The sequence below is a fragment of the Meriones unguiculatus genome, chromosome 10 (assembly GCF_030254825.1).
Source record: "Meriones unguiculatus strain TT.TT164.6M chromosome 10, Bangor_MerUng_6.1, whole genome shotgun sequence".
Taxonomy (NCBI): domain Eukaryota; kingdom Metazoa; phylum Chordata; class Mammalia; order Rodentia; family Muridae; genus Meriones; species Meriones unguiculatus.
The window spans coordinates 3,694,922-3,721,691 of NC_083358.1; the positions used below are offsets into that span (position 1 = coordinate 3,694,922).

Sequence of the window (26,770 nt, forward strand, 5' to 3'; positions counted from 1 at the left end):
ATCCAAAATGCTTATGATGGAAGTGTGTCAGATTTAAAGTTTGTGTTTGTTTAGTAAGAACAGTTTATTTAATACACTGACAAACAGCAGTAAGCTGGGCTGCTGTTTAGAGTTTGGAAGATCTGCTTATCCAAAACAAAATGTCCTAGAGATCTGACCTGGTATAGACATGAAGTCCCTTTGTTTTATGTACACCCAACACACACCCGTGTTTTGAGTGGGTGGAGCTCATGCTCCCAGCTTCCGGCTGCGGGCTAGGAACACTCACCCATGTGCCTTCTTCAGTGTCTTCCTGCACAGCAAGAAAGCTCAGTGCTGCTGCTGGACTCTAATTCAGTCGGCCTGGAGGAGGAGCGGGTGTGGAAAACTGAGTGGCAGTAACTGGGGCCTGAGCTCGGCCTCCCAAGACTGTTTCAAAAGACTGTTTTATTTAGAACACACAGGTTGACATGAATGCCGCAGCCCTTGTGTCAGGAAGAGCAGACTGGTGCTCCTGGTCATCCCCTCCTCTTGGCAGAACCCGGCTCACAAGGTCTCCAGGAGACAGGACAAGTCTTCCTCTCAGTGCCCATCTGTGGCAGAGTCAGTCCTTTGTGACTGTTGCTGAGTTTTCTACAGCTGCTTCATGCTTCCTACAGTTTTGCAGTGGCTGGTTTTCCTATCGCCTTCTTACATCCTAAGACAAAGAGACAGCCCATGAGCTAACAGTGGTCTTGCCTGTTGCCACAGCTCTGAGGTGAGGCTGGGGCGCATACCACAGGGCAAGCTGCCAACACTGAGATCTCTGCTGATCTTAACTGTCTCCAGCATACTCTGCTGGCCCTGACAAAGCCAGTGGCTGCCTTTCCCAGATGTTCCCCTTTCTCAGCCTATAGCTCCACCCTGAAGTGTGGTTAAGGAAGTGAGCACAAGTCCTCAGAATATCCAAGACCTCAGAGGAAAAGTAAACCTCACCACAGCTGAGTGTAACTGACACAGAAGATGCTGAGTCTGAAGCCACCCAGACTACAGAGTGAGTACAGGGCCACACTGGGTGAACTGGTGAACAGAAACAGACCTTGTCTCAGAGCACGAAAGCAAGGCCAAGTGTGACGGCACAGGCATATAGTCCCAGCTCTAGGAGGAAAGGCAGAGCAGGGGCAGGTGCCCTTCTAAGTTTGAGCCAGCTAGGGTTACACAGAGACCCTGTCTTAAAAAGAAAAAAAGGAGGAGAGGGAGGAGCCAGAGAGGTGGCTCAGTGATGCTTGTTGTACTAGCAGAGGACGGGGGTTCAGTCCCTGCCACCCACATGACAGCTCTCCAGTTCTAGGGAGCCAGTGCTCTCTTCTGGCTTTTGCGGACAGTGGGCACATGTAGTACACACACATACACGCGGGCAAGAGACCAGAAAGAGAAAATTTGACAAAAAAAAAGCAATTCGGAGCCAGGGCAGAATCATCCTCACCACAGCTCAGCACAGAGGCCTGCATGCTGGCGCCAGACAGGGCGCCACACCGTGCCTGCTGCCTGCTGCCCGCTGCCCACTGCCTGCCTGCTGCCCGCTGCCTGCCTGCCTGCTGCTGCCTGCCTGCCTGCCCGCTGCCCGCCTGCTGCTGCCTGCCCGCCGCCTGCCCACTGCCTGCCCACTGCCCGCTGCCTGCCTGCTGCCCGCTGCCTGCTCGCTGCCCGCCTGCTGCTGCCCGCTGCCGTGTGCTTTCCCATCCTTCCCCCGGGCCTCCCTATAGACTGAGCAGCTGTGGCCTGTGATCGGGCGCACCCTTTTAAATCTCTCTGCTACCATTTCTTTGCCTCTCCCCCTCCCCGTTTTCTCCTTCCTTCCCCCTACTCTGCCCTGTTTGGTTTGCTTTTTATGACAGGGTCTTGCCCTGGTACCCACTATGTAACCCAAAGCTGGCCCTGACCTCATGGCAGTCCTCCTGCCTCATCCCCCATTGTTATAACTGGCCTGTGCTTGGCTTGTTTATATCAGCACTGTGGCTGTTCCTTCTGATAATACATTGATACTTACACACCAGGGAGAATGGGGGTGAGCCTAGTCAAGCATACTTACCTAGCATTTCTTCAAATTTGCTTGTGGCAGGCTTGTTCACACTAAACAAGTAGATACCGTCTCTAGAGAGAAGAGAAGTTGTGTTACTGTGTAAACTGGGCGGAGACAGCGTCTCGATACACCTTCCTGACTGAATTCTACCGTGGGGCTGCTAAAGGCCTGTGTCATGAAGCTTGCTTTTTTCCTTCAGGCCCAGTGACCAAATCCAGGTCCTCACACATTCGAGGCTCCAGTACTGAGGTGTAAGCACAGCCCGGCCTGAAGAGGCTGAGCCACTATCACTGCTTGACTTCAAATGTGTGTTCACTCAGGAGGCTCTAGACCAGTTCTCAGCCTATGGGTCATGACCCCCTGGGGGGCGAAGGGCCCTTTCACAGGGGTCACATATCAGATATTTACACTGCGATTCCTAACAACAGGTACAAAGTAGCAACAAAAATAGTTTTATGAGCCGGGCACAGTGGTGCAGTGGCTCACGCCTGTAATCCCAGCACTCAGGAGGCAGAGGCAGGCGGTTGTCTCTAAAGTTTGAGGCCAGCCTGATCTACAAAGTGAGTTCTAGACAGCCGGCGCTACAGAGACACCCTGTCTTGAAAAGAAAACATGGTTGGGATGACCACAACATGAGGAACTGGATTAAGGGGTCACACCGTTAGGAAAGTCGAGAAGCCCTGCTCTACACAAACACACAGGCACACATACCTTCTAAGCACGAGACACAATTGTGAGAGTTTGGGATTGTTACTCAGGACAATCTGCCTCTCCATCCATATGTGTGTATGCACACACCACAGCCACAATACCCTGTACTCTTCTGTAATCAGTGTATGAAATGCAGTCTGAGGTCAGGCCAGTGCTGGGCTAGCGTGCATTCTTGATGTCTGCAGTGCAGGTTCCTGGGAACTGCACTGACCCAACCCCGGGGAGGCAGAGGGGAAGCAGAGCGCTGCAGTTCCTGAGTGGCACGCTCCTCAGTGCTGCTCCTCACCCTGACCTCATCAGCACCCAGCACTTACACCTTCTTCTTTTCTACCAGCCCGAGTCTCACAAAGGCTGCTAAGGCGTTTTTCTGCAGGTCAGAAGACAGTGCATCGTAGCACTGAGAGGCACCTGTGGGCAGAGAGAGGGACAGTGAGCGTCCTGTCTCAGCAAAGACCCCCCCACACACACTGGCGGCACTGACCTCGATCCAGAAGCTGACTGGCGAACTTCCTGGCTGCTACCAAGTAGTGTCTCTCAGTGAAGTAGGCTTCTTCTTCATGCAAGAGGTATTTGGAAAGCATCTGATTTCAAGAGGGAGGATGAGAGGAACACAGAGGAAGGGGGTGGCCAGACACGAGCACAGTGGCCACACCGCCCTCTTACAAAGACACCCTCCACGGTCTGCAGAACTAACATAGCTCTCCCGGACTTCCGGCAGCTTTTACAATTAGAAAAGGACAGTTTGAAATGATATTGGTTAAGGTTTAATTTCTCATGTCCGCTGCCTGCAAGGCAGCACTTCCAGTTCTGTGTATCTTGTACTGCCTGAGCAGGACCTACTGTCCTAACTGTCTTCCTTTCTAAGTGCAGACTGCAGGTCCTCGGACACTGACTCATGCCCATTTCATGTTACACTCTGAGGGAGGGCGGACATGGTGGCCTCCATGCTCACAGGTACTTCCACCAGCATATGAGTGAAGAGCTGAGAGACTCCGGACTCCTTCCTGAAATGCCTGCACCCCCCACCACTGCCCTGCCCTTCAGATTCCCTCTCTCCTCAGAACCCTGCTGAGTGGCCCGGGCTGTCTGAGCAGGACCCACACTTGTTCTTCCCCAAAACAGTGACTGCTGAGCGACATCAAGTCCTGTGCTTAGTTAGTGACCACCCTGTGTCAACACAGCCATGCAAAGAACACAGGACCACACCGCAGGACTGTAGCTGTGTGTGCAACCATGATACACAGGGTTCCCCTCAGCCTGACAGGCCCAGCTCCTCCTGCTCGTCCCTGAGCAGACATGGAGCTTATCTAGCTGAGCCCAAGGTTCACCTGGCACATGCTCGCCCTTCACAGCACAAGTGATTTCAGGAAGAAAGCCTTCCAGCCCTGACACAGGGCACCAGGTCTGCGCGCCTCATATACCTGGTACGATTTCACAAACGGCGTGAAGAGGCCCGTGAGAAACACTAACACGGTGTGCCCTTTGTCTGCCACGATGTCCTTCCCGGCCATCTGCAGAGCCTCAGCTTTGCACAGCAGGTGACAGCCTTCCTCAAAGTCCTGGAAGCAGACGGAGCCGAGTACACATGGCGCTCTGCGCACCCTCAACACTAGTCCCACGGCTCCCCGGAACACCTGCGTGTACACGGACGCTGGGAGCATTTTTGCAGCACCCACGTGCCAAAGCTCAAACACAAACACAGCCTTTGGGAAACTGTGGCCTGGGACAGACGCCCACCCGGATGTTCTTTGCTCGGCATTGCACACTTCCTTAAATTTAAAGTAGATGCAGACTCAGACCCTGCCTCCCTCGCTGCCCACCCCACTCCCCCAGAGCGCAGGAAAACCCTCTCCTCTGCTCAGCACACAAAGCTAGTGCACCTTCTGTCTGCCTTCTGCCCACTCCAGTAAATCCAGCAGTCCCTGCCAGGCAGGCCCACCCTGCCCACTCTGACACAGCGCACCAGGAAAGGCTGCACTGCCTTCCAGAGTTTGTGAGCACAGACTCCACCGCAGTGGCTGCAGGGACAGGTCAGAGGAGGACCCTCCTCCCACAAAGGGCCTCTAAGTCACCAAGAAGGAAACCACTGTCTGCTGAGTTGAAGGCCCCAGGAGACAAAGACCTGGCATCTGTCAGGCCTGAACATGCAGTGTGGCATGCCTTCTCTGGGCTGTCAGAACTTACCCTGAGCGTGTCTCCTGGAAGGAAGATGAACTCATCTGAAAACACATTGCGTAGGAAGGAAAAGCAACTGAAGACATCCTCTGCAAAGAACCCATTTCACAACGTTAAGGCTTTGCTTCTGCTGGGTGAGGTGACACACGCCTGTAATCCCAGCACTCAGGAGGCAGAGGCAGGCGTATCTCTGTGAGTTCGAGGCCAGCCAGCCTGGTCCACAAAGTGAGTCCAGGACAGCCAAGACTGCACAGAGAGGCCCTGTCTCAAAAAAAACAAAAAGAAAAAAAGAGACATTGCCTTTTGACCTTGCAGCCCTTCAAATGTGTGTGAATGCATGTAACAAGGAAATAATTGAGTCCTTAAAGGAAGCTAAAGCCAACCTGAAGTTTATCTGAAGGACAGACTCCAGTCCACTAGAGTTTAAAGGAGTTAAATAGAAATTAAAGAAGGCCTCAAATCCCTCAGTCTTGAACCGAGCCCAATGCCATTGTCCTTAGAAGTTCCTTAGAAGAGGGACTTCCTTCTGAGCAGGGCCGAAAGGCACCTTATTTCCCAGCTTCCCCTATTCTCCTACTTTCTCACTGTAACTTAGCCTGTCTGACATCACTGCAAAGCTTTGAGAAACTAAGACCAGCAAGGTACTTACTTGCCCATAATATGTGAAAGCCTGGGTCAGTCACCACTACCACAAAGGGGGGGGGAGACAGAGAGAGAGAGAGAGAGAGAGAGAGAGAGAGAGAGAGAGAAGAGAAGCACAGGACACAACCAAGGCGTGCCCTTGAGACTAAAAAAGGAGACCCTCCGGGGTGGGCTGGCTCCTCAGGAAGATCAGGGTAGAGCCAGGCTGTATAACTCATCACAATCGCCAGACCTGGTACCTGAGCACGGTACAGTGAGGGGGCGGTGTCCACCTGCCTCTGCTACGCAAGGGGCTCACACAGCAGAAACGACAGCAGTCAGGACCTGGCAAGTGCTTCCCGTGCAGAGCCTCTGCAGCAACTGCGGGGCTCTGGGCCTCACTGCCTTTATCAGAAGAGGCATAGCTAGTGGGAGTTAGTTCACCGTGTGCACGTTTCAGTGAGGACAGCTGCACGCCACAGACCTGCACACGGGAAATGAGAGTGCAACTTTCGCGTTGCTTCCCGATCCCATCCCACTGGAGACAGCCTCTCCTGCTGCTGAGCTGCACACTCACGCACAGCTGGTGCACGAGCTCGGAGGCAGGCCTCCTGTCTGCTCCCACCTCACTGCAGGAGTGCTCGGGTCTCACATGCTGCCACACCTAGCTTTTTACATGAGTTCTGGGCAACCACGCTTGCCTGGCAAGCGCTTTCCAGTGAGCCAACTTCCTAGCACAAAGGTGCAGGACATTTAGGGAGTCATTGGGTCATTCCAGTTCTCAAGTTTCACTTTTTTCTTAAAGATTTTCATTTCATTTGTGTGCGTGTGTGTGTGTGTGTGTGTGTGTGTGTGTGTGTATGCCCCATGTGTGCAGCTGCCACAGAGGGCATTGGACCCTGAGCTATGGTTGGCGGCAATTGTGAGCTGCCAGGCACCGGTGCTGGAAGAGCACTCTACCCACGGAATCTTTTGTTGTTGCTGTTTTGCTATGTAGCCTAGGCTGACCCTAACCTCCTTGAAGCTCCTCCTGCCTCCATCCACCTGAGCAGCTGGGGCTAAACCACGTGCTGCACCTTCCACCTCTAGCCCTGTGAGCTAGTACAGTCTCCTGTACTGGTAAGCAGGTGGCCGCCGTGACAGGGCTTCAGCACTACTCCTTTCCAGGATGGGAGGACCAGGCCTCTTCCCACACCCAAGGCCATACTTCTAAGTTACCTTTCCTGACTCCAGGTGTCATGTGCAGAGCTACAGCGACTAAGGACGGACGGACAAAGACGTTGAGCAGCTGGTTCCTGTAGGCTGAGCACATGAGGAGGGTGATGTGTTGGAACATGAGTCCATTGACCATTTCTGAGCCTTCATGGTCCACTTTGAGAACCACCCGGCCTCTGACCAGGCTGGCCAGGTTGGAGTGCAGAACGATGCTGGACTGGACCACGTCCTCAGGAAGTTGGTTATCTGCAGAGAGAGAACAGTGGAGTGACCTCCAGACAGGTGGCCTCCGATCCCACCACACATCCCAGAACCTACAGGCTCCAAGGCAGTGGATGTGCTCAAACTGGCACATCCTCTGTCCCCTCCCTGGACATCCCACTAACATCCCAGGAATCTAAAGGTCACTCAGCAGGGCAGACCTGTCGCCCCTCCTGCCACCTCCACTCACTCACTCACTCACGAGCCAGGCTCCACTCTGTCCGAACTTCCTTCCATCAAAGCCACATTCCAAGTCCCGAGTACAGGTCCTGTCCCCCCCCTTAGTAGCCTGTGTTTTGTCCATAGTACTAGGGCCTATTTCACTGACACCCAGGGCCCTACCCTATAGGAGCCAGGAGGTACCCAGATGTGTGTGTCCACCTCTGAGACCCGGGAGACTGGAAGTTGTGACCTGGTCTTTCAGTGATCACATTCTAGCCACACCGTGTCAGGCTGCACACACACTGAGACCTAAAGAGGGCTCAGGTGCAGCTCAGGGTACAGAGCCCTAAGTCCAACTTAGCATAAGGAGAATAAGAAAACAGAAGCAACCCTGGGGCTGGTGGGTGTTCAGGGGGTGGAGGCTCTTGCCACAAGGGCTCCATCAACTTGAGTTCAGTCTCTGGATGTACTTAAGGTGACAGGAGAGAACTGACTCCACAAAGTTGTGCTCTGGCCTCGATTCCTCTCATTCCCTTAAGAATAAATTGAAAGGCAACTATGTTGTAGCAAAGAGTATACCACTGGGTAGGGCAGCTCCCAGCTGTAACCCTGACACAGGATGACTGCTCCCAGTTTGAGCTATAGACTGAGCCCTAAGCCAGAACGGAGTGAGACCTGCCTCAAAAGAACAATTCCTGAGGTCATGAAGATGGCTCAGTCAGACAAGCAGAACCTGCATCTGACTCCTAGAGTCCACATAAGTCAGAAGGGCGGAGCACACCTGAAGTCCGGCTGGCACCACAGGGAGGCGGGAGAAGACTCTGGGCTTGCTGGCAGGCAGCCTGGCTGGGCCGGCAAGCTCCCGATTCAGTGACAGGACTCGCCTCAGAGCAGACAGCAAAAGCAACAACACACAGCCGCGCACACACACACACCCATCACAACCCTTTAAATTAAAGATGGTGGATGTGGAGAGGAGGGTTCAAGTCATTGTTCTCTGGGCTGTAGCTGCCAAGGAAATAGCGGTGTAGCCCCGGAGGCTTAGTCTCTAGAGTGACCGGCACACAGGCAGTTGCTGTCCAGCAGACTCCTCACTGGGGTCTACATTCTGCAGGGTCATGGGGTAACTGCTCAGAGCCATCCAGGGGTGTCTCAAACTAGGAAATGAGGAAGCTAGTCCGCAAGCCGAACGCCTCCCATATGCGCACCTGGCCAATGCAGAAAGCCTCCAAACACCTGGGTTAAGCCCTTCAGCCACAGGGTCTTCTCGACCAGCGTGTCAACGTCCAAGGACAGCTGGCTTTGAAGTAGAATGGCAACTATCAGGAGCCACGGGCTCAGAACCAGATTCTCAATCTGCATAAGCTGAATCCTATAGGCCACCTCAGTGACAAAGGCATGGACATCCTGGGACTGCTTCTGAGGGATGCATCTGAAAGGAGAGGCACACAGCAGGTCACAGGTCGGCTGCCACGTGCCGGAGGGAGAGGACCCCAACAGAAGGCCTGTCACGCTTCTGCCAACCAAAGTCTCTAGACCACACGCAACAGCTTTCCCTAGCTTCAGTGTGACTGCCCGGGTGCCCAGACAATGCAGTCGAAATGATGCAGAAACTTTAATTCCCATTTTTAGGCAATAGAAGAAAAGCTACAAAGCCTCTCGTTTTACTTATAAGCAAAACATATCACTGCTACTGCAAAACTGTGGAACCCTCCTATGCTGCCCAATGAGGAAGCTGCAGAACTCTGGGACTACCCACCCCTCCGCCACCCCATCTAACAGCCAGCAGCAAAAGAAATATGCAGGGGTTCTGCAGCCAGCTCTGGAAGAAGGTGTTCAAGGTGAAGGCAGCAGCCACAGGAGGCTGTCCCACACTGGCATAACTAGCCTGTGCTCTACAGCACTGAATGGCTAACATTTGCTCCCAGGTAACAGCTGAGGCTGCTGGCAGGCACCTCACTGCCAGGGGCTGCTAGATCTGCAGAGCCACCCGAGGGGCCGATGGGCAGAGGGTGAGTCTGTCTTACTTCCCCTAAGTTACTTCCAAAAATGCCTGGTCTGCTGAGACGGCTCGGTGGCTACGGGGCTTGCTAGCAAGCCAGACAACAAGCATGCACCCAAAAACATAAAAAATAAATCCATTAATCCAACTGAGAGGAAACTACAAATGCTCATCTGTGTCCTGAGTCCGTAAGAGCCCAGGGAGTCTGAGAACAGGGGCCCTGTCCTGCTGCTACTCTGCACTCCCCTCTAGGATCCACAGCAGTGCTCTGTACACACGAGCCAGCCTGCATCATGTCCACAACCTGTGTGTGTGTGTGTGTGTGTTAACAATGGTGCTGTGAAGCCAGCGAGTGTGGCCAACCATCTGCTACACACTGACACAACCTGCAGCTTATCCTTGTTTTGGGGGGAGCATTTTGGGAAAGGGCAAATAATTCTTTGGGTTTGTTTGTTGTTGTTTTGAGATTGGGTCTCATGTAAACCAGGTTGGTCTCAAACTTGCTTTGTAGCTGAGGATAACCTTGAACTCCTGATCCTCCTGCCTCCACCTCCTGAGGGCTGGGACCACAGACATGCCCCACCACTCTGGCTTCAAACACGGGCTCTTTAACTGGAGCTTTCTCTGATGAACATGGAGTGCCAGGGCTTCCCTGGCAACCTGCTGGGAGAGCCCAGACAAGCCAGGGTTTGGCCTCAGAAGCCGCCAACTCAAGAGTCCCGATTCACACATGTGAGTTTACTTCTCATCTCTGTGTCAGCTATTAAAACACAGGCCTTGCACCTTGGCACCAAGTTATACGGGTTCCGGCTGAGCCGCCCTGCAGCTAGAGAGCGCAGTGACACAGGGTCTCCAAAGTACACATGGATGCTTCCAAAGTTCTCAGAGAGAATCCGTCTAGCTTTCAACAAGCCCTGGTGGCATCACAGGATGAGGAAAGAAAACAGGAGTAGATTCATAAGTTAGTGGATGTTAAGCCAGGGCAGCCTCCATACTCAAAGAAATCAAGTCTGGCAGTCCTCACGTACAGTGGTGGACTCCTTGGGCTTAGGGATTCCTAGGAGCTCATAGGCATAAAGAGTCTCTTCCAGTATCTTGTCATAACTGATGCTGATTGGGACAAAGTAGGTATCGAAAACTTCTCTTTTCAAAAACGGCTCCATCACAATATTCAGGAGACCTGCAAACACAGGAAAAATGTTTACACATACACTTGAGAGCAGGGCAGGCAGGCTCGTAAGCAGTGGACCAGCCTCCCTCTTCCTCTCCCCTGTGCCCACAGCCTCCCACCCCGGGGTTAAAAACCCAATCCTAAGTCTGTTTCCAACATCTCCCATCCTGGACAAGAATAAAGTCTGTCACTGCTCAGCTGGTCAGTTTGTTCCTGGCGCACAAAGAGGAGAAACGACCCCAGCTGGAAGTCAGGCCAGGACACACACCTTCACAAAACTCACCCCACCACCTGGCTCTGCCACCCAGACAGACAGAAACTGGGCATGGCAGTTCCCACTTATCATCTCAGCACGCAGGAAGCTGAGGCAGGAGGATTGCAGCAAGTCTGAGGCCTGCTGGAGCTACACAGTGAGTTCCAGGGCAGGCGGGCTACTGAGTGAGAAACAGATGAACGCACACCTGTACACTCTCGCAGACTGCTCCAGGAGAGCCCTTCAATGCCGGCAGCAGGGCCTTCACTGTCCCCATTCTGACCCTCCCCACGCCTAGCCAGGAAAAAAACAAAAACAAAAACAAAAACAAAACAAAACAAAACAAAACAAAAACACCACATCCAAGTGCCCAAAGCAGCTACACTTAAGGAAACAGTATCTTTTCTTAACCTTTGAGCCATCTCTCCAGCTGAAACAGTATCTTTTCAAAGAAGTAAAAAGTATCATGTTCTGCCTGCTAGCCCCCTTGACACACCAGAGGCCTGGGGGGTTGTATGCTTGAGACCTACCAAATTTAGGAGTCAAGGTCTTGGCAGAGCGACTCCTTGTCCCTTCGAGGAAAAATTCAACGGGAGCATAACCATTCTTTAAAAGAAAACACAACAAATACAAAAACCCATTGTCTATTATAACACAGGCCTCTTTTGTTTCCTCCACCTGCCCCACGTGCATGTGTGTGTGTGTGTGTGTGTGTGTGTGTGTGTGAGACCCGGAACCTCCCATGTGCTAGGCAAGCACCCTAGCACTAAGTGTGTGGTGTGTGTGTGTGTGTGTGTGTGTGTGTATGTGTGTGTGTCACAGCCTCCCGTATGCTAGACAAGCACCCTAGCACTAAGTGTGTGGTGTGTGTGTGTGTGTGTGTGTGTGTGTGCCACAGCCTCCCGTATGCTAGGCAAGCACCCTAGCACTAAGTGTGGTGTGTGTGTGTGCGTGTGCGTGTGTGTGCCACAGCCTCCCGTATGCTAGGCAAGCACCCTAGCACTAAGTGTGTGGTGTGTGTGTGTGTGTGTGTGTGTGGGGTGTGTGTGTGTGTGTGTGTGCCACAGCCTCCCGTATGCTAGGCAAGCACTCTAGCACTAAGTGTGTGGTGCGTGTGTGGTGTGTATGTGGTGTGTGTGTGCGTGTGTGTGTGTCACAGCCTCCCGTATGCTAGGCAAGCACCCTAGCACTAAGTATGTGGTGTGTGTGTGTGTGTGTGTGTGTGTGTGTGTCACAGCCTCCCGTATGCTAGGCTTGCACCCTGGAGCTGCACCACAGCCCCTCCCTGTAAGTGGCTTCCTGTGAGTCCGTATCCCACACACACCACCCACTGCAGATGTAAACGGGCACAGCTAGGTGAGGGCACTAGGGGCTGTGCACTCCTCGGGAGACGGCAGCGAGGGTGTGCTCAGAGGGAAGAGCAGGCAGCTGAGCGGCCGGCCTCGGGCACCCGCACTCACCCGCAGCATGGTCTTCACATACTCGGAGAAGACGGCCCAGTAGAGCTTGTTCCCCCCAAAGGTGCGCCGCATGAAGAAGGCCCCCGACATCCTGAGCAGCTCCCCGACCAGCTTCATCCCCAAGAAGTCTGCAGCACAGGGAGGGGCAGTGTGGGAGCAAAGGCGCCAACTAAGCACTATGACAAGCTCAGGAGCGTGACCGCCTGTCACAGCAGCAGGCACACTTCTGAGACTAACCAGAGACAAAAGAGCAGACAGGGCTGGAGAGGCTGCTCAGTGTACAGTGTCTGCCCCAGCCCCCAGCCCCCACGTGACAGGAGGGCGGCAGCACACGGCTGCGTGGGCAGGCCATGCTGCAGCACCTCCGCAGCGAGCCGGCCAGGTGAGCCAGCCAAGCCAGGGAGCTCCAGGTTCAGAGGCCTGACTCAACACAAGGCGGTGACCACCGGAGGACGACACTCAGTGTCAACTCCGGCCCACACACACAGACACGCTCTCAAGTGCACATGCGCACACACGTGCCCACACACACTCATGTGCAGATGCCCATGTGTACTCACACACATACACACCTACATACAACAAATACACATATAAAACAAGAGCTGAAACAGAAGACATCTGTGCAATTATGTCAGAGGCTGGGCAGATGCCTGCTGGGAGAGGGCTCGCATCTCTGGTGGCACTGTAGTAGTCAGAGGCCAGGAGAGCGACATGACATCAGTGTCAGAAGGCCAACACCCTTAGCCATGCTCTGCAGTCAGCAGGTGGCACGTGCTCCAACTCTCTTTAGACCCATGACAGCCTGCTCTCCTCCCTCCACCACTGGCTACAGATGCCCACACACTTCTGATGACACAGAGTAAATGAAGCAGGTCTACAGAAAGGCAAGGTTCTCCCACTAGCTTTAAATAGCCTTCACTTTCCCTAGTTTTCAAATCACTTCGTCCCCCGTCTCTTCTGAAGAAAACACCTTTAAGGCATTTGAGTCCCTGCAGCTTTTACCTTATCGGGTCATAACATTTATTAATACTGGAATCCCTACTTTTCTAGAGACCTTGAAAGGGAACTAGTGAAATCCAGATTCCACGGCTGAATTCTATAAAAGCAAGGACACACATCTACAAAGCAGCGTGGTTTACAATGACATCCGCACAGTGTCCAAGGGACAGAATTATCCTCATCTTCATGAATATGGATATTCTCTGTCATGCACTGAGTCAGCTGTGTGGCTCAAAGCACCAGGGGAAGACCTCACACTACAGAACTCTCAGATGTACATCACAGAAAAATTCCAACACGCTTGTGAATGACTTCTTGGCCATGACACTAAGTGCTTGGGGAACAAATGAACAAAGAGAATCATCAGACTCCACCTGAACATACAACTTCTGTGCATCAAAGAATGAAGTCAACAGAATGGCAGGGTGACCAGAGAGTGGACACGAACTGGCCAATCCTTAATCTGCGGGCAAGTGTCCAGGACACACAGGACTCCCAAAGTTCAATGGCAAAAAGGTGAAAAACCCAAAACTAGAACACAGACCTTCACAGACATCTCCACCGGGACCAGGTGTACCCAGCATCTGGAAAGCTGAGGCAGGAGGATCACTAGAGCTAAAAATTCAAAGCCTAGTAAGGGCGATACAGATCCCATCTCAAAACTCAAACAACCAAACCACGACCCTCCTCAAACCAAACACCCAACAACGGATGAGGCACACAGACGGGTTCTCACACTACTGAGAAACGGCGACAGACGGTCACTTCTGAAGAGACAAAGCATGAGCATAGCAAGTGCTGGTGGGACACAGATAAAGTCCGCTCCTTCGGGGCAACTGCTGGGAACACAGAGCAGTGTGGCACAACAGAAAACGGCATGGTGCGCCTCAAAAAAGTAAAAATGAAGTCCCCACACAACCAGTGATGCACTTATTGAGGGACCAGCTATGTGTGCTGTCCACCAGTTTTCCGTCAACTTGACAAGCTAGTTTTCTGGGAAGAAAAACTTGAATTGGGAAAATGCCTTCGTCAGATCCCTATGGGCAAATCTATAGGCACTTTCTTGACTAATGATGCACATGGGAGGGCCCAGCCCATGGTGGGTGGTGCCATCCTGGGGCTGGTGGTCCTGGGTTCTATAAGAAAGCAGGCTGAGCAAGCCACGGAAAGCAAGCCAGTCAGCAGCACCTCCACAGCCTCTGCCTCAGCTTCTGCCTTCAGGTTCCTGCCTCTGAGCTCTGCCAGAGCTTCTCTCAGTGACAGGACTGTGATGAACAAATGTGAGCAAGCTCTTTATGATCGTAATGTTTATCGCAGCATAAAAACCCTACCTAAAGCATTACTCCATGTCCATGGCAGCTAGGGAGAAAGCAATCATAGGGGAGGGGCTTGCATAGCATGCCTGAGGCCTTAGGTTATATTCCTAGTACCAAAATAAAGAAGTAAGTATATTTAAATCTCACATTCATAACAGAATGTCCTGGCTAATTTTGTGTCAACCTGACACAAACTAGAATCATCATAAATGAGGAAACCTCAATTGAGAAAACACCTCCATAAGATCCAGCTATAGGTATTTTCTTTTTTTTTTAATATTTATTTATTTATTATATATGCAGAGTTCTGCCTGCATGTACACCTGCATGACAGAAGAGGGCACCAGATCTCATTATAGATGGTTGTGAGCCACCATGTGGTTGCTGGGAATTGAACTCAGGACCTTTGGAAGAGCAGTCGGTGCTCTTAACCTCTCTCAGCCCCGGTATTTTCTTAATTAGTGATTGCTATGGGAGGCCCAGCCCACTGTGGGAGGGGCCATCCCTGGGCTGGTTGCTGGGAATTGAACTCAGGACCTTTGGAAGAGCAGTCGGTGCTCTTAACCTCTCTCTAGCCCCGGTATTTTCTTAATTAGTGATTGCTATGGGAGGCCCAGCCCACTGTGGGAGGGGCCATCCCTGGGCTGGTGGTCCTTAGTTCTATGAGAAAGCAGGCTGCATGAAGCCAGGGGAGCATGCCAGTCAGCAGCACCCTCCACGGCCTCTGCATCAGCTCCTGCCTCCAGGTTCCTGCCTGAGTGAGTTCTTTCCCTCAGTGCTTTGATGATGAACTATGGCATGGAACAGTGAACAGAATAAACCCCTCCTCCCTCACCTTCTGTCTCACAGCAACAGTAACCTTAACTAAGACACAGTGTCCCCTGAAATAACACCTGAATGAAAGCAAAGTGGCCACAGATAGGATAAAGGATAAAGTTAGTGTGCTACATCCACACTGACTATTCCTCAGCTTTAGGAGGGAAGGGGATTCAGACACTGAGCTCATCCCACTGAGGGAACTCACCAGTCACACAAGGGCAGGCACCACCAATTCCATGCAATGAAGCATGAAGTACGAGGCTGCCGCATCTAGTTATGATCCAGAATGACCACTATGAATATATTATTGACATTTTAAAAGGTGAGACAGCCTCTCTTTTCAAACCCAAGGCAAAGAATCCCATGTGCATAGATGCCTCTCCACATCTGCTCAGGCATGACATTGCGCAGCACAGGGTCCACACTCGGCCACACACCATGGGAGACAGGTGCCTTTCAAATTCTCTCGTACTCTTATCATTACTCCAGTGTGAGCGGTAAGTCTACACGGCCTAAGCCTGAGTGAAGACGAAGCACGCACCCATTCCTGCTGCAATAACGGGCACAGGGAGGTCATAGCTGTACAGCACGAAGGACAGCATGAGGAAGTCAACGTAGCTCCGATGACTGGGCAGCAGGATCACAGGGTGCTCCTGGACTGCTCGTTGTAGCTTGGAAAAAAAGTCAGATTTTCAAGAATTACAGTTGTCGTGTCACTAAAATCATAGCTAAAATCAGAAAACAAAAAAGTAAGTCTTGGGACATTTGGGAGATGACAGTAGGAGGACCAGAAATTCAAGGCCAACCTTGGTTACATGGGGAGTTCAAGGCCTGTATGGGCTGGAGACCCTGACAACAAATAAAATAAAGACATCTAAGGAAGCAGGTAAGCAACCCAGGAAATAACTGGGTGATGAGCTGGGAATAAAGTCCATACTTCGTGTTCTCTGTCCTTGACTACCGTATCCTAAGAGAGTGTCTGTTTCCAGGAAAGTCACACCAGCAGAGTGGGAGACAGGGAGACAAGTAATGAAGATGCCAGAGAGCACAGATGAAAACCCCCTGTGACTTGTGTAGCCTGAGAACACTCAGGTGGTCCGTGAGTCTTACTTGACTAGGCTGGAAGTCTGCAGGTCTGACGTTAGAAGGACACGCTGTAGACGGCATGTCTCCGGGCCCACAGTGGATGCCTGACAAGCCGCCCTCAGCATTCAGCCCAAGTGAGATGCCCCAGAATGGATTATAGCTCAAGATAAGCCACAGCCGTCCGTACCACAGGCCTCACCTTTTGAATGCCTTCTTCATTCACACACACCTTTGAGAAAATCTGTTTAAAAATTTTGCTCAGAACAAAGGCAAAGAATCGAACGGCCCCCATTCGCAGCTTGTGACTCATTTCCTCTAGGATCTTACTGGCTTCCTCTCGGAGGATGTCCACAGATGTGAGGGACTCCCTGGAAAGCTGAAAGAAGGCAGAGCAGGGATGAATTCTGAAAAACAGAAACCAGAGCTCCTTTCACTCAAACCAATGTGACTAATTCCAAACCTACCCTATGCTGTAACTCTAAGACGATGTGCTTTTCTTGACTAGCTCTGACCCAACTCTAACACAGTCAGTGATGTAAGCCATTCTTTTTCCTGCCTTAGGCAGGTTCTGTTCAGAGGACAGGCTGACTTTTTAAATTCACCCTCACCCCACCTCAGCCTACTGACTGCCAGGACTACAGGGTACAGGACACACTGCCATCAGTGAACAATGACTCAACCTGAGCAGGTTCAAAGGCTGGAAATTCAGAAGGAACGCACGTGGCGCTTGTTGGCACACGCACACTCAGCGCAGTGTTGCCACGCCCCTTATCTGCACCTTATCTGTCTTCAGTTCTGTAGCCCAGGGAGAGTGGCTGGACAGCACCACCTCTGACAGGGCTCCTTCATTTTACTCAGGAAGGTGTGACTGACAATAGGAAAATGAAAATTCAAGCAAACAAACTAACTAACTAAGAAAAAATGTTTTTCTGGGCCAGCTGTGGGCATTCAACTCTGAAATCCCAACACTTTAAGGACCCAGTGCTTGAAGCCAACCTGCACTACAAAATGAGTTCCAGGCAAGCCTGAGCTACGAGACCAATAATCCAAGGAAACAACAACAGCAGGGGGATTACTTCTGGAGTTTTAAATCAGGAAGGGGAGGAAGATGGGGAAAGACTGGGGAAAGACAGAAGAGACTCAGCCAGGAGACCAGGGCACACCCCAGCCTTGCTGCCTCCCCCTCTGTGGCTGGGTCAAGCTATCCCTCCCTCACTTCTCAGTCCAAAGAGGTTCACTGAATGCTCACCTCTCAAGAGGCACTGGGAATATGGTCACGAAGAGAAGGACAAAAGTGCTGGACTTGTGACCTTGGGCTCCAGGGATCATGGAAGCCAGGCAGCACATACAGTGATGGTCCATAGTGTTTTGGTCAATGACTAACCATGTCCACTTATGAGAGCAATTCCGTAAGACCACAACAATGTTAAAACCTTCCCATCACCCAGTGCCATCACAGCGGTCATGAAGTCCTGGCCAAGTTTACTAAAATGTGTGGCACCACACCATCGCCAGCCTATAAAAGCAGAGCGCCGGTAATTACACCCAACATGCAATGCTTCATAATGATAAGCAACCATGCTCCTGGCATGGATACTTACTATATATTAGCCAAGCACACACCTACTTGCACATGGAGGAAAAGGGTCTGTAATTCAGGCTGGCAATGCAAGCCTATAGTCTCAGCCCTGAGGAGGTCGAAACAAAGGACTAGCCATCAACCTGAGGAACAAGAGACTAAAGTCTCTTCCCATGTTAGGAAAAGGTCACTGTAAAATCATGTGCACGGGGCTGGAGGGGCAGCTCGGTCGTCGGCCGTTTGCCCACCAGGTGGGGAGGCCTGGGTTCCATTCCCAGCATGGCAAAAACTAAATCGAAACAGTCTGCTGCTACCCTCAGGTTATCCTCAGGCATCAAATGTTTAATCAGGACAGACAGAATCACTTTCTTTCTTGATGATTTTAATTTAATGTTTTGTTCAACCTGGATCAAGAAGCAACGGCTCCACCATCTATGCAGAGCAGCGGCCTGGGCAGGCAGCACTCTGTTCCCTGGTCTCAGGGCGGGCTGCCCCGTGCTTCTGCTTGAGGATGTGTGTGAGGACCTAGCCCATCCCAACACAGCTATGCCTGACTTGGGTACACTAGTACTGTCCCTGAGTCCCAAGCGGTGCCCACCCTCGTCCTCACTCACGACACAGGCGGAACCAGAGAACTGGAGTGTCTCTGTGGTGCTGGCAGCCAGGTGCAGCAAGGGACTAAGGCAGAGTCAAGTCCACATGTGAGGTAAAGCCAGACAGGGCTCCTGCACCCCTTCCACACACATACCCCGCCTGCACATCAGAGCCCGTGGCACTGCAGACAAAGGCCCCGGCTCCACTCACGCCTGGGTCTCCTGTCCTCCCACTGCTCAGATGAACCACTTCCAGCACTCCACTGGAAACTGCCTTCTGCTCTGGCGACAAACGGTGGGCTTCTTGAAAAGCTACAGACACAGGACCCTGCACCCGACACTGTGACGCAGCCAACACAGGGCGAGAGGCGGGCACAGGATTCCTCAGAGCTCTCATAAAGCTTTAACATGGAGGTCTGACGTGACCTGGTCGACTGAGAATGCTCTCTTTACCTCCTTCACCAGGAAAACCCGGATCTCGGTGGGATAGTGTTAAAACAAAGCCCTCCCTACTCCCTACACCGAATTAGCTTTGCTCATTACTAACTGGCACCCTCCAATTGTGGGCTCTTCACCAGCAAGCTGGGTCTTATTTTACTACACCATTGGCACCGTGCTACTTCTCGGGCTGGCCTGCCAGGGTCTTAACAAAATTACAGCATACATTTGAGTGTCATGTAGCTAACTTAAAAAACGTATACTTGAGATGACAGGATACATTCAGGGACACAGGAGAAGGGCCCGCTGGCAGTGGGGGCTGGCTGTGCCCGGAGAGGCTCTTACCTGCTTGATGATGTAATGAACCTCCTCGGAGTTGAGAACAGTAGACTTGATGTCACTGGGCTTGCAGGGAGTGACGCCCCTGTACAGGGGCGGGGTGTAGCACTTCATGGCGAATTTGAAGTCACTGCCATGCCTCCTCTCCTCTAACACATCCTCAAACTCATCCCACTTCCTGAGTTCTTTCTGTGAAGAAGCAAAGGAAAGACAGTGAGGTGCCTACTGGAAAAGAAAGAGTTGCTAAGGCTTCCCTCTGCCCAGATGTTTACTCCATGACATGGGAGCAAGAACTGAGTGTTCTTAATATTTATTTATTTTTATGTATACCATGTTCTGCCTGCATGTGTGCCTGCTCACCAGAAGAGGGCACCAGATCTCATTATAGATGGTTGCGAGCCACCATGTGGGTGCTGGGAATTGAACTCAGGACCTCTGGAAGAGCAGCCAGTGCTCTTAACTTAACTCTGAGCCATCTCTCCAGCTCAAGAACTGAGTGTTCTAAGACCAGATTCACAGACTAAGAAAAAGAAATGAAAACACCATCACGATCAACAAATTGATAGTCAATTATTATTTGTTATTAGACAGGGCTCTATGCCCCCAGCTGGCCTCAAGCTCTCTTTGTAGCCAAAGACAACCTTGAACCTCACCTACACTTCCCGGCTCTCCAGTGTTGGGTCACACGCTCAGTCCAGCAGGAACGTGAACACGTGGTTTGGTTCTGCTGCAGGGGCTGCACCTAAGGCTTTTACATGCTTCAAAAGCACTCCACACCCACGCAGAGGCCCTGGCCGACTGACCAACACAGTCCTGATCGCTATCCCTGTAAAGGCAGCACCACACCAACAAACCTGTTTTGTCTGCCTGTACTTACCTTTAAAAAACAAAACACATATCAGAAACCCCATACTAAGGATGGGTGTGGTGGTGCTTGCCTTTAATCCCAGCACCCGGGAGGCAGAAGCAGCAGATAGCTGTGAGGTCAAAGGCCATCACAGTCTACAAAGCCAGGACCCCCAGACTAAGTTGAGTGTGGTGGTGCAAGCCTACACAGTCCTTGCCCTTCAAAGGTGGGGGAAAAACCATCAAGGGTAGCCTAGCCTACATGAGACCATCTCAAAGCAAAACTATGTCAAATAAAATAAACAAGCAGTCTGCTCCACCTCCCCAGCGCTGTGTCTGTGGGCCAGCTGACTTCCAACCACCAAGGCCTTGCACTGCCTTCAGAGCGCGCCAGGCTGCTCCACTGTCCTCTTAGGACAAGGCTTTCCTGGCCAAGTAATTAACAGCGGACATGATGACACAGTGACCGCTGCCAGCTGTTAAGTGCCCAGTCTATTCTGAGAGCTTGGCACTGCTGAAGGGCAAGCTCCACTACAGCCTGAGCGCTTGGCTGTCTCCAGCGTCCACAGGAAACCACCTGCCTCAGGGAGGAGGCCCTCAGTCCAGCAGCACACAGCCTGCTGGGGCCTGTGGCTCCCTGCGCTGACTGCCATTCTTGTTTACAGCAACAGGGAGCACACACCACGCCACAGCATAGGGGCACTTGCCTTTCTTTCTTCCTTTTTATTTACAGCTACAGAAACATGTAGGTATGTCTTATTCAAAACATGGGCCAGTCAAATACAAGCTACCTTTTCTCTTTATCTGTTCTTCCTTCGTAGTAAACGCTGTTTTAAACATCTTAGCTGTTACATAATTACCATGTTTCATAATATCTTTATTTTTTAAAATTACCACTGTGCTCACTTAAAAATTTGGAAAATTGCACAAACAAACAAAAAATCTAAGTTTATGTACACTCCCCTAATGTAGAGCCTACCCTAAGAAATGCTTGCACACGCACTGAGACTGCCAACTTGGCATTGTTATATACTGTCCTAACGCCCCTCCGAGTCATCTAAGTGTCTTCCATTATTTTTGTCTCCCTCTAATTTAATGTTACTAATCTCACTGTGGCTCACTCAGGCTGTATTCCCCTCCTTGGAACTCATGGAAAGGCACAAGTGTTCTTAGACGCACCCACACAGCATGTTTGGCGTGAGCTTCTACTTTGCCCGGGTCATTGGTCCTCTTTCTCGCCTCTGACAGTTCTGAAATTGCCCCACTTTGGTACTAACTCAGTGCTCTCTCATCAACAGCAAAAAACAATCTATCTCCTTCCTTCAACTCCGTGACTTTTCACCTGGGAGCTTCCCCTCTCACAACTACAAAAAAAAAAAAAACATCTTCACTAGCTCAATAGCTCACCTCCTCCAGCCCTCGTCTCTTTGCATTCCACAACGCTGGCAGAGTCTTTGTTGTTTTGTTTGGCTGGTTTGTGGTGCCACAGAAGGAACCTGGGGTCTTCAGCGTGCATGTGAGGCACCTGCTCTACCTCTGAGTCACTTGATTGCCCTGCCCCAGCTTAAAACACTAATGACACCTTCTTGCCAATCTTGCACTCGGCTCTCCTCTCCCATCACACACTCTAAGTTCTCAACACCTACTTTTGGGCTTGGTGCTACACCCTGATTATTTTCCTGAAATCTTAACTATTAACCACAATCACACTTAGCTTTGGCCATCATTCCTCCCACTTCCATTATTGTGGCCTTTGAGAATGTATGGCTCCTTCTCCGCAGCCACAAGCCCACCCTCAGCGAGGCTGCCTTACAGCCTGCACTCATAACCACAGGGCCTCTGTGCCTCAACAGAACCCTAGTGCATCCTCCTGTCTGCCTTCGTATGCTTTTCAAAACACAGGTTACTCCTCGCCTTTTTAAAATACATAAGCTAGTTCCGCCTGCTTAGAATAAGGTCAGCATCACTTTCAGAGTCGGGCGAGACTTGTTCTCTCCGGCCCTGTCCACTGAAGACTCAGCTCATCCACTCTCTACTCCCTGGTCAGCCTGCCGTGCTGCGACATGAAGGCTTGCTGGCATCCTTCTGGGCATGCAGGCATCTGTGTGGATGGCATGGCTGCTCCGAGGTACCTACTTCAGCATCGTTCTCTGAGAAGGCTCTGTGAACTCCCCACTAGAACCACTCACACCTGCTCAGGACCCCTCCACCTGCTAGTCACCCCTACCTCGTACGTGCTTACACCTTTTCCTGCATATCTACGCATGCTAACAATTATCCCAAAGGCAGCCATCCTAACATATCATGGGCTTTCACTTGCAAGGCTGGAAAGCCTTCTTGAACTTTACAGATCTCCTTAATAAAGTAACAGCTCAAGCTTGGACTCAACAAACCACTATTACATAATGTAAGAAAGCGAGATCTTAGAAACTTGCCATCCGTGGCCTTGGGAGTGGAAAGAGGACAGCAGCAGCAGCAGCAGAGCGCGGGATCCAGGACAACTAAAAACACCAAATCAAGGGTCCCAGCGCATGTGTGTGTGGAGGTGTGACAGGTCTCCCGACACTCCACCCCACCACCTAGGTTCTGTAGTCTCTGCAGTGTCACGCCCACACCTTTTTCTGAGCCAGGTCAGCATGATCCCCACCACCTGTCCCTCCTGTGCAAAGGATTACAACAGCAGGAGCAGTGCTTGAACACGCTGACTGTCTCTTGACTCAAGAACACAGTGCAGGTGAGGGTCTGGTAGGAAGGCCTGGCTGAAGCATGCCCCACCTCAGGCTGTCCCGTGGGCCCTCCTGGAGCCTCCTTCTCCGCCGCTTTCCTTCAGCTCTCTGTGCTCCAGGCCCTTGCTATAGACTGACAGGGCAGCAGACAGTGCAGAGAGAAGCATGCCCTTCAGCAAAGACAAACGAGATCAGGGCACTGAGTGACACCACTGGAGGCAGCTGCTGCTCGGCGACCTATGGCGGAGTCCAGGCTTTGGCACATGTACCCCCCCCACAAGGCCAGCGCACACCACCAGAGTGGCCTCACCAGCACTGGCCACGAGGCATTGCAGCACCAGATGATGCAGGGCTGCCACTGTCCCCGAAGTGGGAACCCCAGGGCAGAGATAACAGTAGTGGTCAGTAAACACGTGGGACACAGTGTTTGGCAGTGCTTATCCTTATTTTGTAGAAAATGCACTTAAGTGTCATGTTAGTGTCTTAACCTTTGGTTTTCATAAATGGCTGTCTTGCCAATGGGCTTACAAATGCCGTAAATATGTAACAATCAGCCCTGGCCAGCCAACACTAGGCCCGCTGTGACCTACCACTGAAGATAAAGCGGGGTTGTAATGAGAAAGTTCTTTGTGACATTCGGGCAATGTTTGAGCTGGGTCCTTGATGCTAAAGAGTCAGCAATGCAGAGTTCTGGCACAGAGGGGACCATGAACATTTTGAAGAAACGACATGCTTCCTTCCTGAGAAATACAAAGCCACGGTGGTGGCCCAAGAGCAAGACTAGACTGGTAAGTCAGAGTAGGAGCACAGGCATCTAAGTATCTGGACCTTTCACTGGAACTCTAACAAGCAACCAAGCATCTGGAGGGTGCATCTGGGACACGCTCACACACACAGGAGTCTCGTGGGAAGGAAAAGTACACCCGTAGCTAGCTTCAGATACACCTACCTGCGGAGGACTTGCCAGACCCACCTTCTCAGGCACACCCTCCTCTTCTGCTTGGGCACCACATTCCTAACTACTTGAATGCCGCCCAAACATCCAGGCTGCATCTGTCCAGATCATAACAACCCACAGCTGACAGTCTTCCATCCCAGACCGACACTGCTATGCTACCTGACTAAACCTGCTCCTCTCCTGTATTTCCTTCCTGGAGATCAGCATCTGCCCAGTTGCCAAACCACAGGCACCCAACAGCCTACTGCACACTGCTCCTGCCCTCCTCAGGTCCCAGGGGTTCCCAGGATCTCCTGCCCTAAGTGTCACACACAACCATCAGGCTTTATGTTTCCCAGACTCTGTGCACTCGCCGTTTGTCCTAACTGATGTCCATGCTTAGGAATCACACCTTCCCCATTCTCTTCTCTTTCTCACTAATGCGGACAATCATGCCATAAGTCTAGAGAGTTTCTCCAACCTTCTAGAGCAGAAACACAGATAAAGCCATGAATACCCATCATATGGGAAATTCTTCTAGGAAACACTTTTGTGTTCTTATTGTGTCTTATCTCTTCTTTATCATTTTCTAGTCAGTTTCCCCACATGCAAGGCATCAATTTTCTACCATAGTCACTTCAGCAGGCCCCACTTCCCGGAAGCGTGGCTCTGGTGTCATCTATTAGAAGCCTTCTCCAGTGCCCAAACAAACCAGCTATGTCTTCCCTCAACTCCCAACAGCATTCAGTGCATGCTGGAATCGCTGCCCTTATTTTTCCCACTTGATTATATGATCTTTTTACATTAACTACTTTCTGTGTCCTTAGAGGCAAGGCAGTCTTTGGCATTGAGAATAAAAACTGGGAAACTGCATAGACTTTTAATCTTTGCATCACTAGCAACATCTTAATATCACTACAGAACTACAGATTAGTAAGTATTGCACAATTAACAGCGCAGTGGGAGAAGGCAGGCAGTCTCAGCAGCCTACCGTGGTCATCAGCTTCGCAGTCACAAACATTAGCCGGAACCACTGTTATGGGCTGCTGAGCCAGGCAGTCATAGCACACCCCTTTACTCCCAAGCACTCAGGAGGCAGGTGCAGGCAGGTCTCTGAATCTGAGGCCAGACTGGGCTACAGAGCAAGTTCCAGGCAAGCCTCAGCTACAGAGAAAAACAAAACAAAAGAAAAAAGGGCTGCTGTCCAGCCTCAAAAGTGAAAATGTCCATGACCAGTTGCCTTACTTATTCACACAGAAAGTTGACAAAAGTCTCATTAAAAGACAAAAACAAACAAAAAACAACACATAGGTGAGGTTAAAAACCAACTCCTTTTATTAACACATGCAAGGAAAGCTCCAATCGACACACAAACCCATTCAAAGACACAAACCCATTTAAAGAACTATTAACAACAATCCTCTTTCCCAACATGCCTACTTTAGAATAAGACACTGTAAAAACAAGGGTGAAGAATTTACACCAAAGAACTCTGTGAAGAGTTCTGAGAGAGGCTCCAGCCATAAGCTTTAAGGCAGCAGTTCACATCCATCATAAATCTAAATTTCTTAAGAAACACAGAAGGAAGTCTGCCCACATTCCAAACACCTAATCTCAAGGTAGCAATAACCTCTCAGGAACCAGGGGGATGTTTACTTTGCTCTTTTGTGGTTTTTCCTCTTTTGACCTTTCTACACAAGTTACCACTGCGCGGCACTTCAATTAGAAATTGGTGTTAACTGCCATGGCATCGAAATATCCTTTGAAAGGCATTATCTGTCAAGTGTGGTGGTGCAGACTGAAATCCTGGCTCTCTGGAAGTTAGGGCATGAGGACTGCAAGATCAAGGACGGCCTGGGGCTTCACAGCTCTTACCAACTCAGAGTACAAACTAAGAAGACCTTGTTTCAAAATAAATAAGATATTAAAAATAAATGTTACCGGGGATGGAGAGATGGCTCAAAGAGTTACGAGTAATTCCGTTCCTAGCACCCACACGGCAGCTCACAACAATTTGTAACTCCATTTCCAGAGCAGGCCTCTGATGCTCCAGATAGCACGTGGTGCACACATACATGCAGGTAAACACTCATACACATAAAATTAAAATAAATAAATAAATAAATTCTCCCCCAGGAGTGCGCAGTCCCACACTGTGAAAGGGTACAAAGCTTCCACGTTGATAATTGCTCATGAGTACTGTAAGTGACCGACATTATGTGAGAAACCAAACCAGGCAAACCACCAGCTTAAACCAGAAGAGGAAGGAAGGGGGCTGTAGAAGCCAAGTTGGAGTGAAGCCGGTGGCAATGGGGGGGAGGGGGGCTATTCAACTTGTGGAAAAATAACGAGTAGAAGACGGTAATTTCCAGGGGTTCCAAGTCTTCCTAAATTAGAGTGTTAAAAACTCTTCTCGCATATTATAGCAGAATATTTGCGGGAGGTGGAGAGCCAAAAGTCTCGGGCTGCGTCAGCACACAGGTTACTCAACCGGCAGAACTCTGCCACACGCCCTCGGCGGACACGGGAGCCTCCAATTCTCCCCTCGTGCTCGTGTGCGGAGCTCCCGGCCTGATGGGGTAAAGGGACAGAAGGTCCACCACCGAAAGAAACTTGTAAAAGCAGGCACGTTTACCCAGAAGCAGACACATGGTTGCCGTGGATACCAAGCCAAGCACCCAAATCCTGCACAGAGGGGCATCAGGACCCGTTCTCTGAGACAGGGGTCGTGGGCTAGGGGCGGGGGTTAGGAGGGGTTGTCATTTCCCGCGACGTCGGCCCGGGCCTCGGTCCCTCAGGCGCCTACCGCATAGAGGAGCACAGGGCCGGGGCTGGCAGAGCCGACTGAGAAGCGGGAGCTGGAGGAGTTAGGAACGTCCATGGCGCGGCTGCCGTCCCGGGCGGGGCCTGGGCTCGTCTGCTACGCGGCTGTGGTGCAGCCGCTGGGGGCGGTTCTTCCGAACGGGGCGGCCCCAATCCGCCCAGGGCGGTGGCACTCAGTACGGCCACCGCACGGG

General features: G+C 51.3%; 1 protein-coding gene across 2 annotated transcripts; it reads right to left on the minus strand.

The window, feature by feature from the left end:
• Positions 1-406: 406 nt before the first annotated feature.
• Gnpat (glyceronephosphate O-acyltransferase) lies at positions 407-26,698 on the minus strand. Of its 2 annotated transcripts, XM_021648487.2 has the most exons (16): positions 26,560-26,698; positions 19,251-19,433; positions 16,495-16,671; positions 15,751-15,880; positions 12,073-12,200; positions 11,143-11,218; positions 10,217-10,368; positions 9,972-10,102; positions 8,395-8,618; positions 6,767-7,009; positions 4,937-5,016; positions 4,174-4,311; positions 3,234-3,333; positions 3,067-3,160; positions 2,051-2,112; positions 407-676 (listed from the first exon to the last, which is right to left on the minus strand). In XM_021648487.2, exons 1-16 carry the CDS (start codon positions 26,632-26,634, stop codon positions 633-635), a joined length of 2,037 nt encoding a protein of 678 aa, XP_021504162.1. In that variant the 5' UTR covers positions 26,635-26,698; the 3' UTR covers positions 407-632. The 2 variants fall into 2 exon arrangements, with proteins under 2 accessions (XP_021504162.1, XP_060247782.1); XM_060391799.1 differs by lacking the exon at positions 26,560-26,698 and having other exon boundaries at positions 16,495-16,699; positions 19,251-19,390.
• Between the last annotated feature and the right edge of the window lie 72 nt (positions 26,699-26,770).

What these genes read in the sequence shown, in the direction of transcription:
- Gnpat (XM_021648487.2), bottom strand. Translation starts at nt 26,634, where the DNA reads ATGGACGTTCCTAACTCCTCCAGCTCCCGCTTCTCAGTCGGCTCTGCC. An exon ending in ATGTGAAGACCATGCTGCGG is followed by an intron (nt 11,219 to 12,072) that starts GTGAGTGCGGGT and finishes TTTCTTTTAAAG; the next exon opens with AATGGTTATGCTCCCGTTGA. An exon ending in CAAATTTGAAGAAATGCTAG is followed by an intron (nt 677 to 2,050) that starts GTAAGTATGCTT and finishes TCTTTGTCTTAG; the next exon opens with GATGTAAGAAGGCGATAGGA.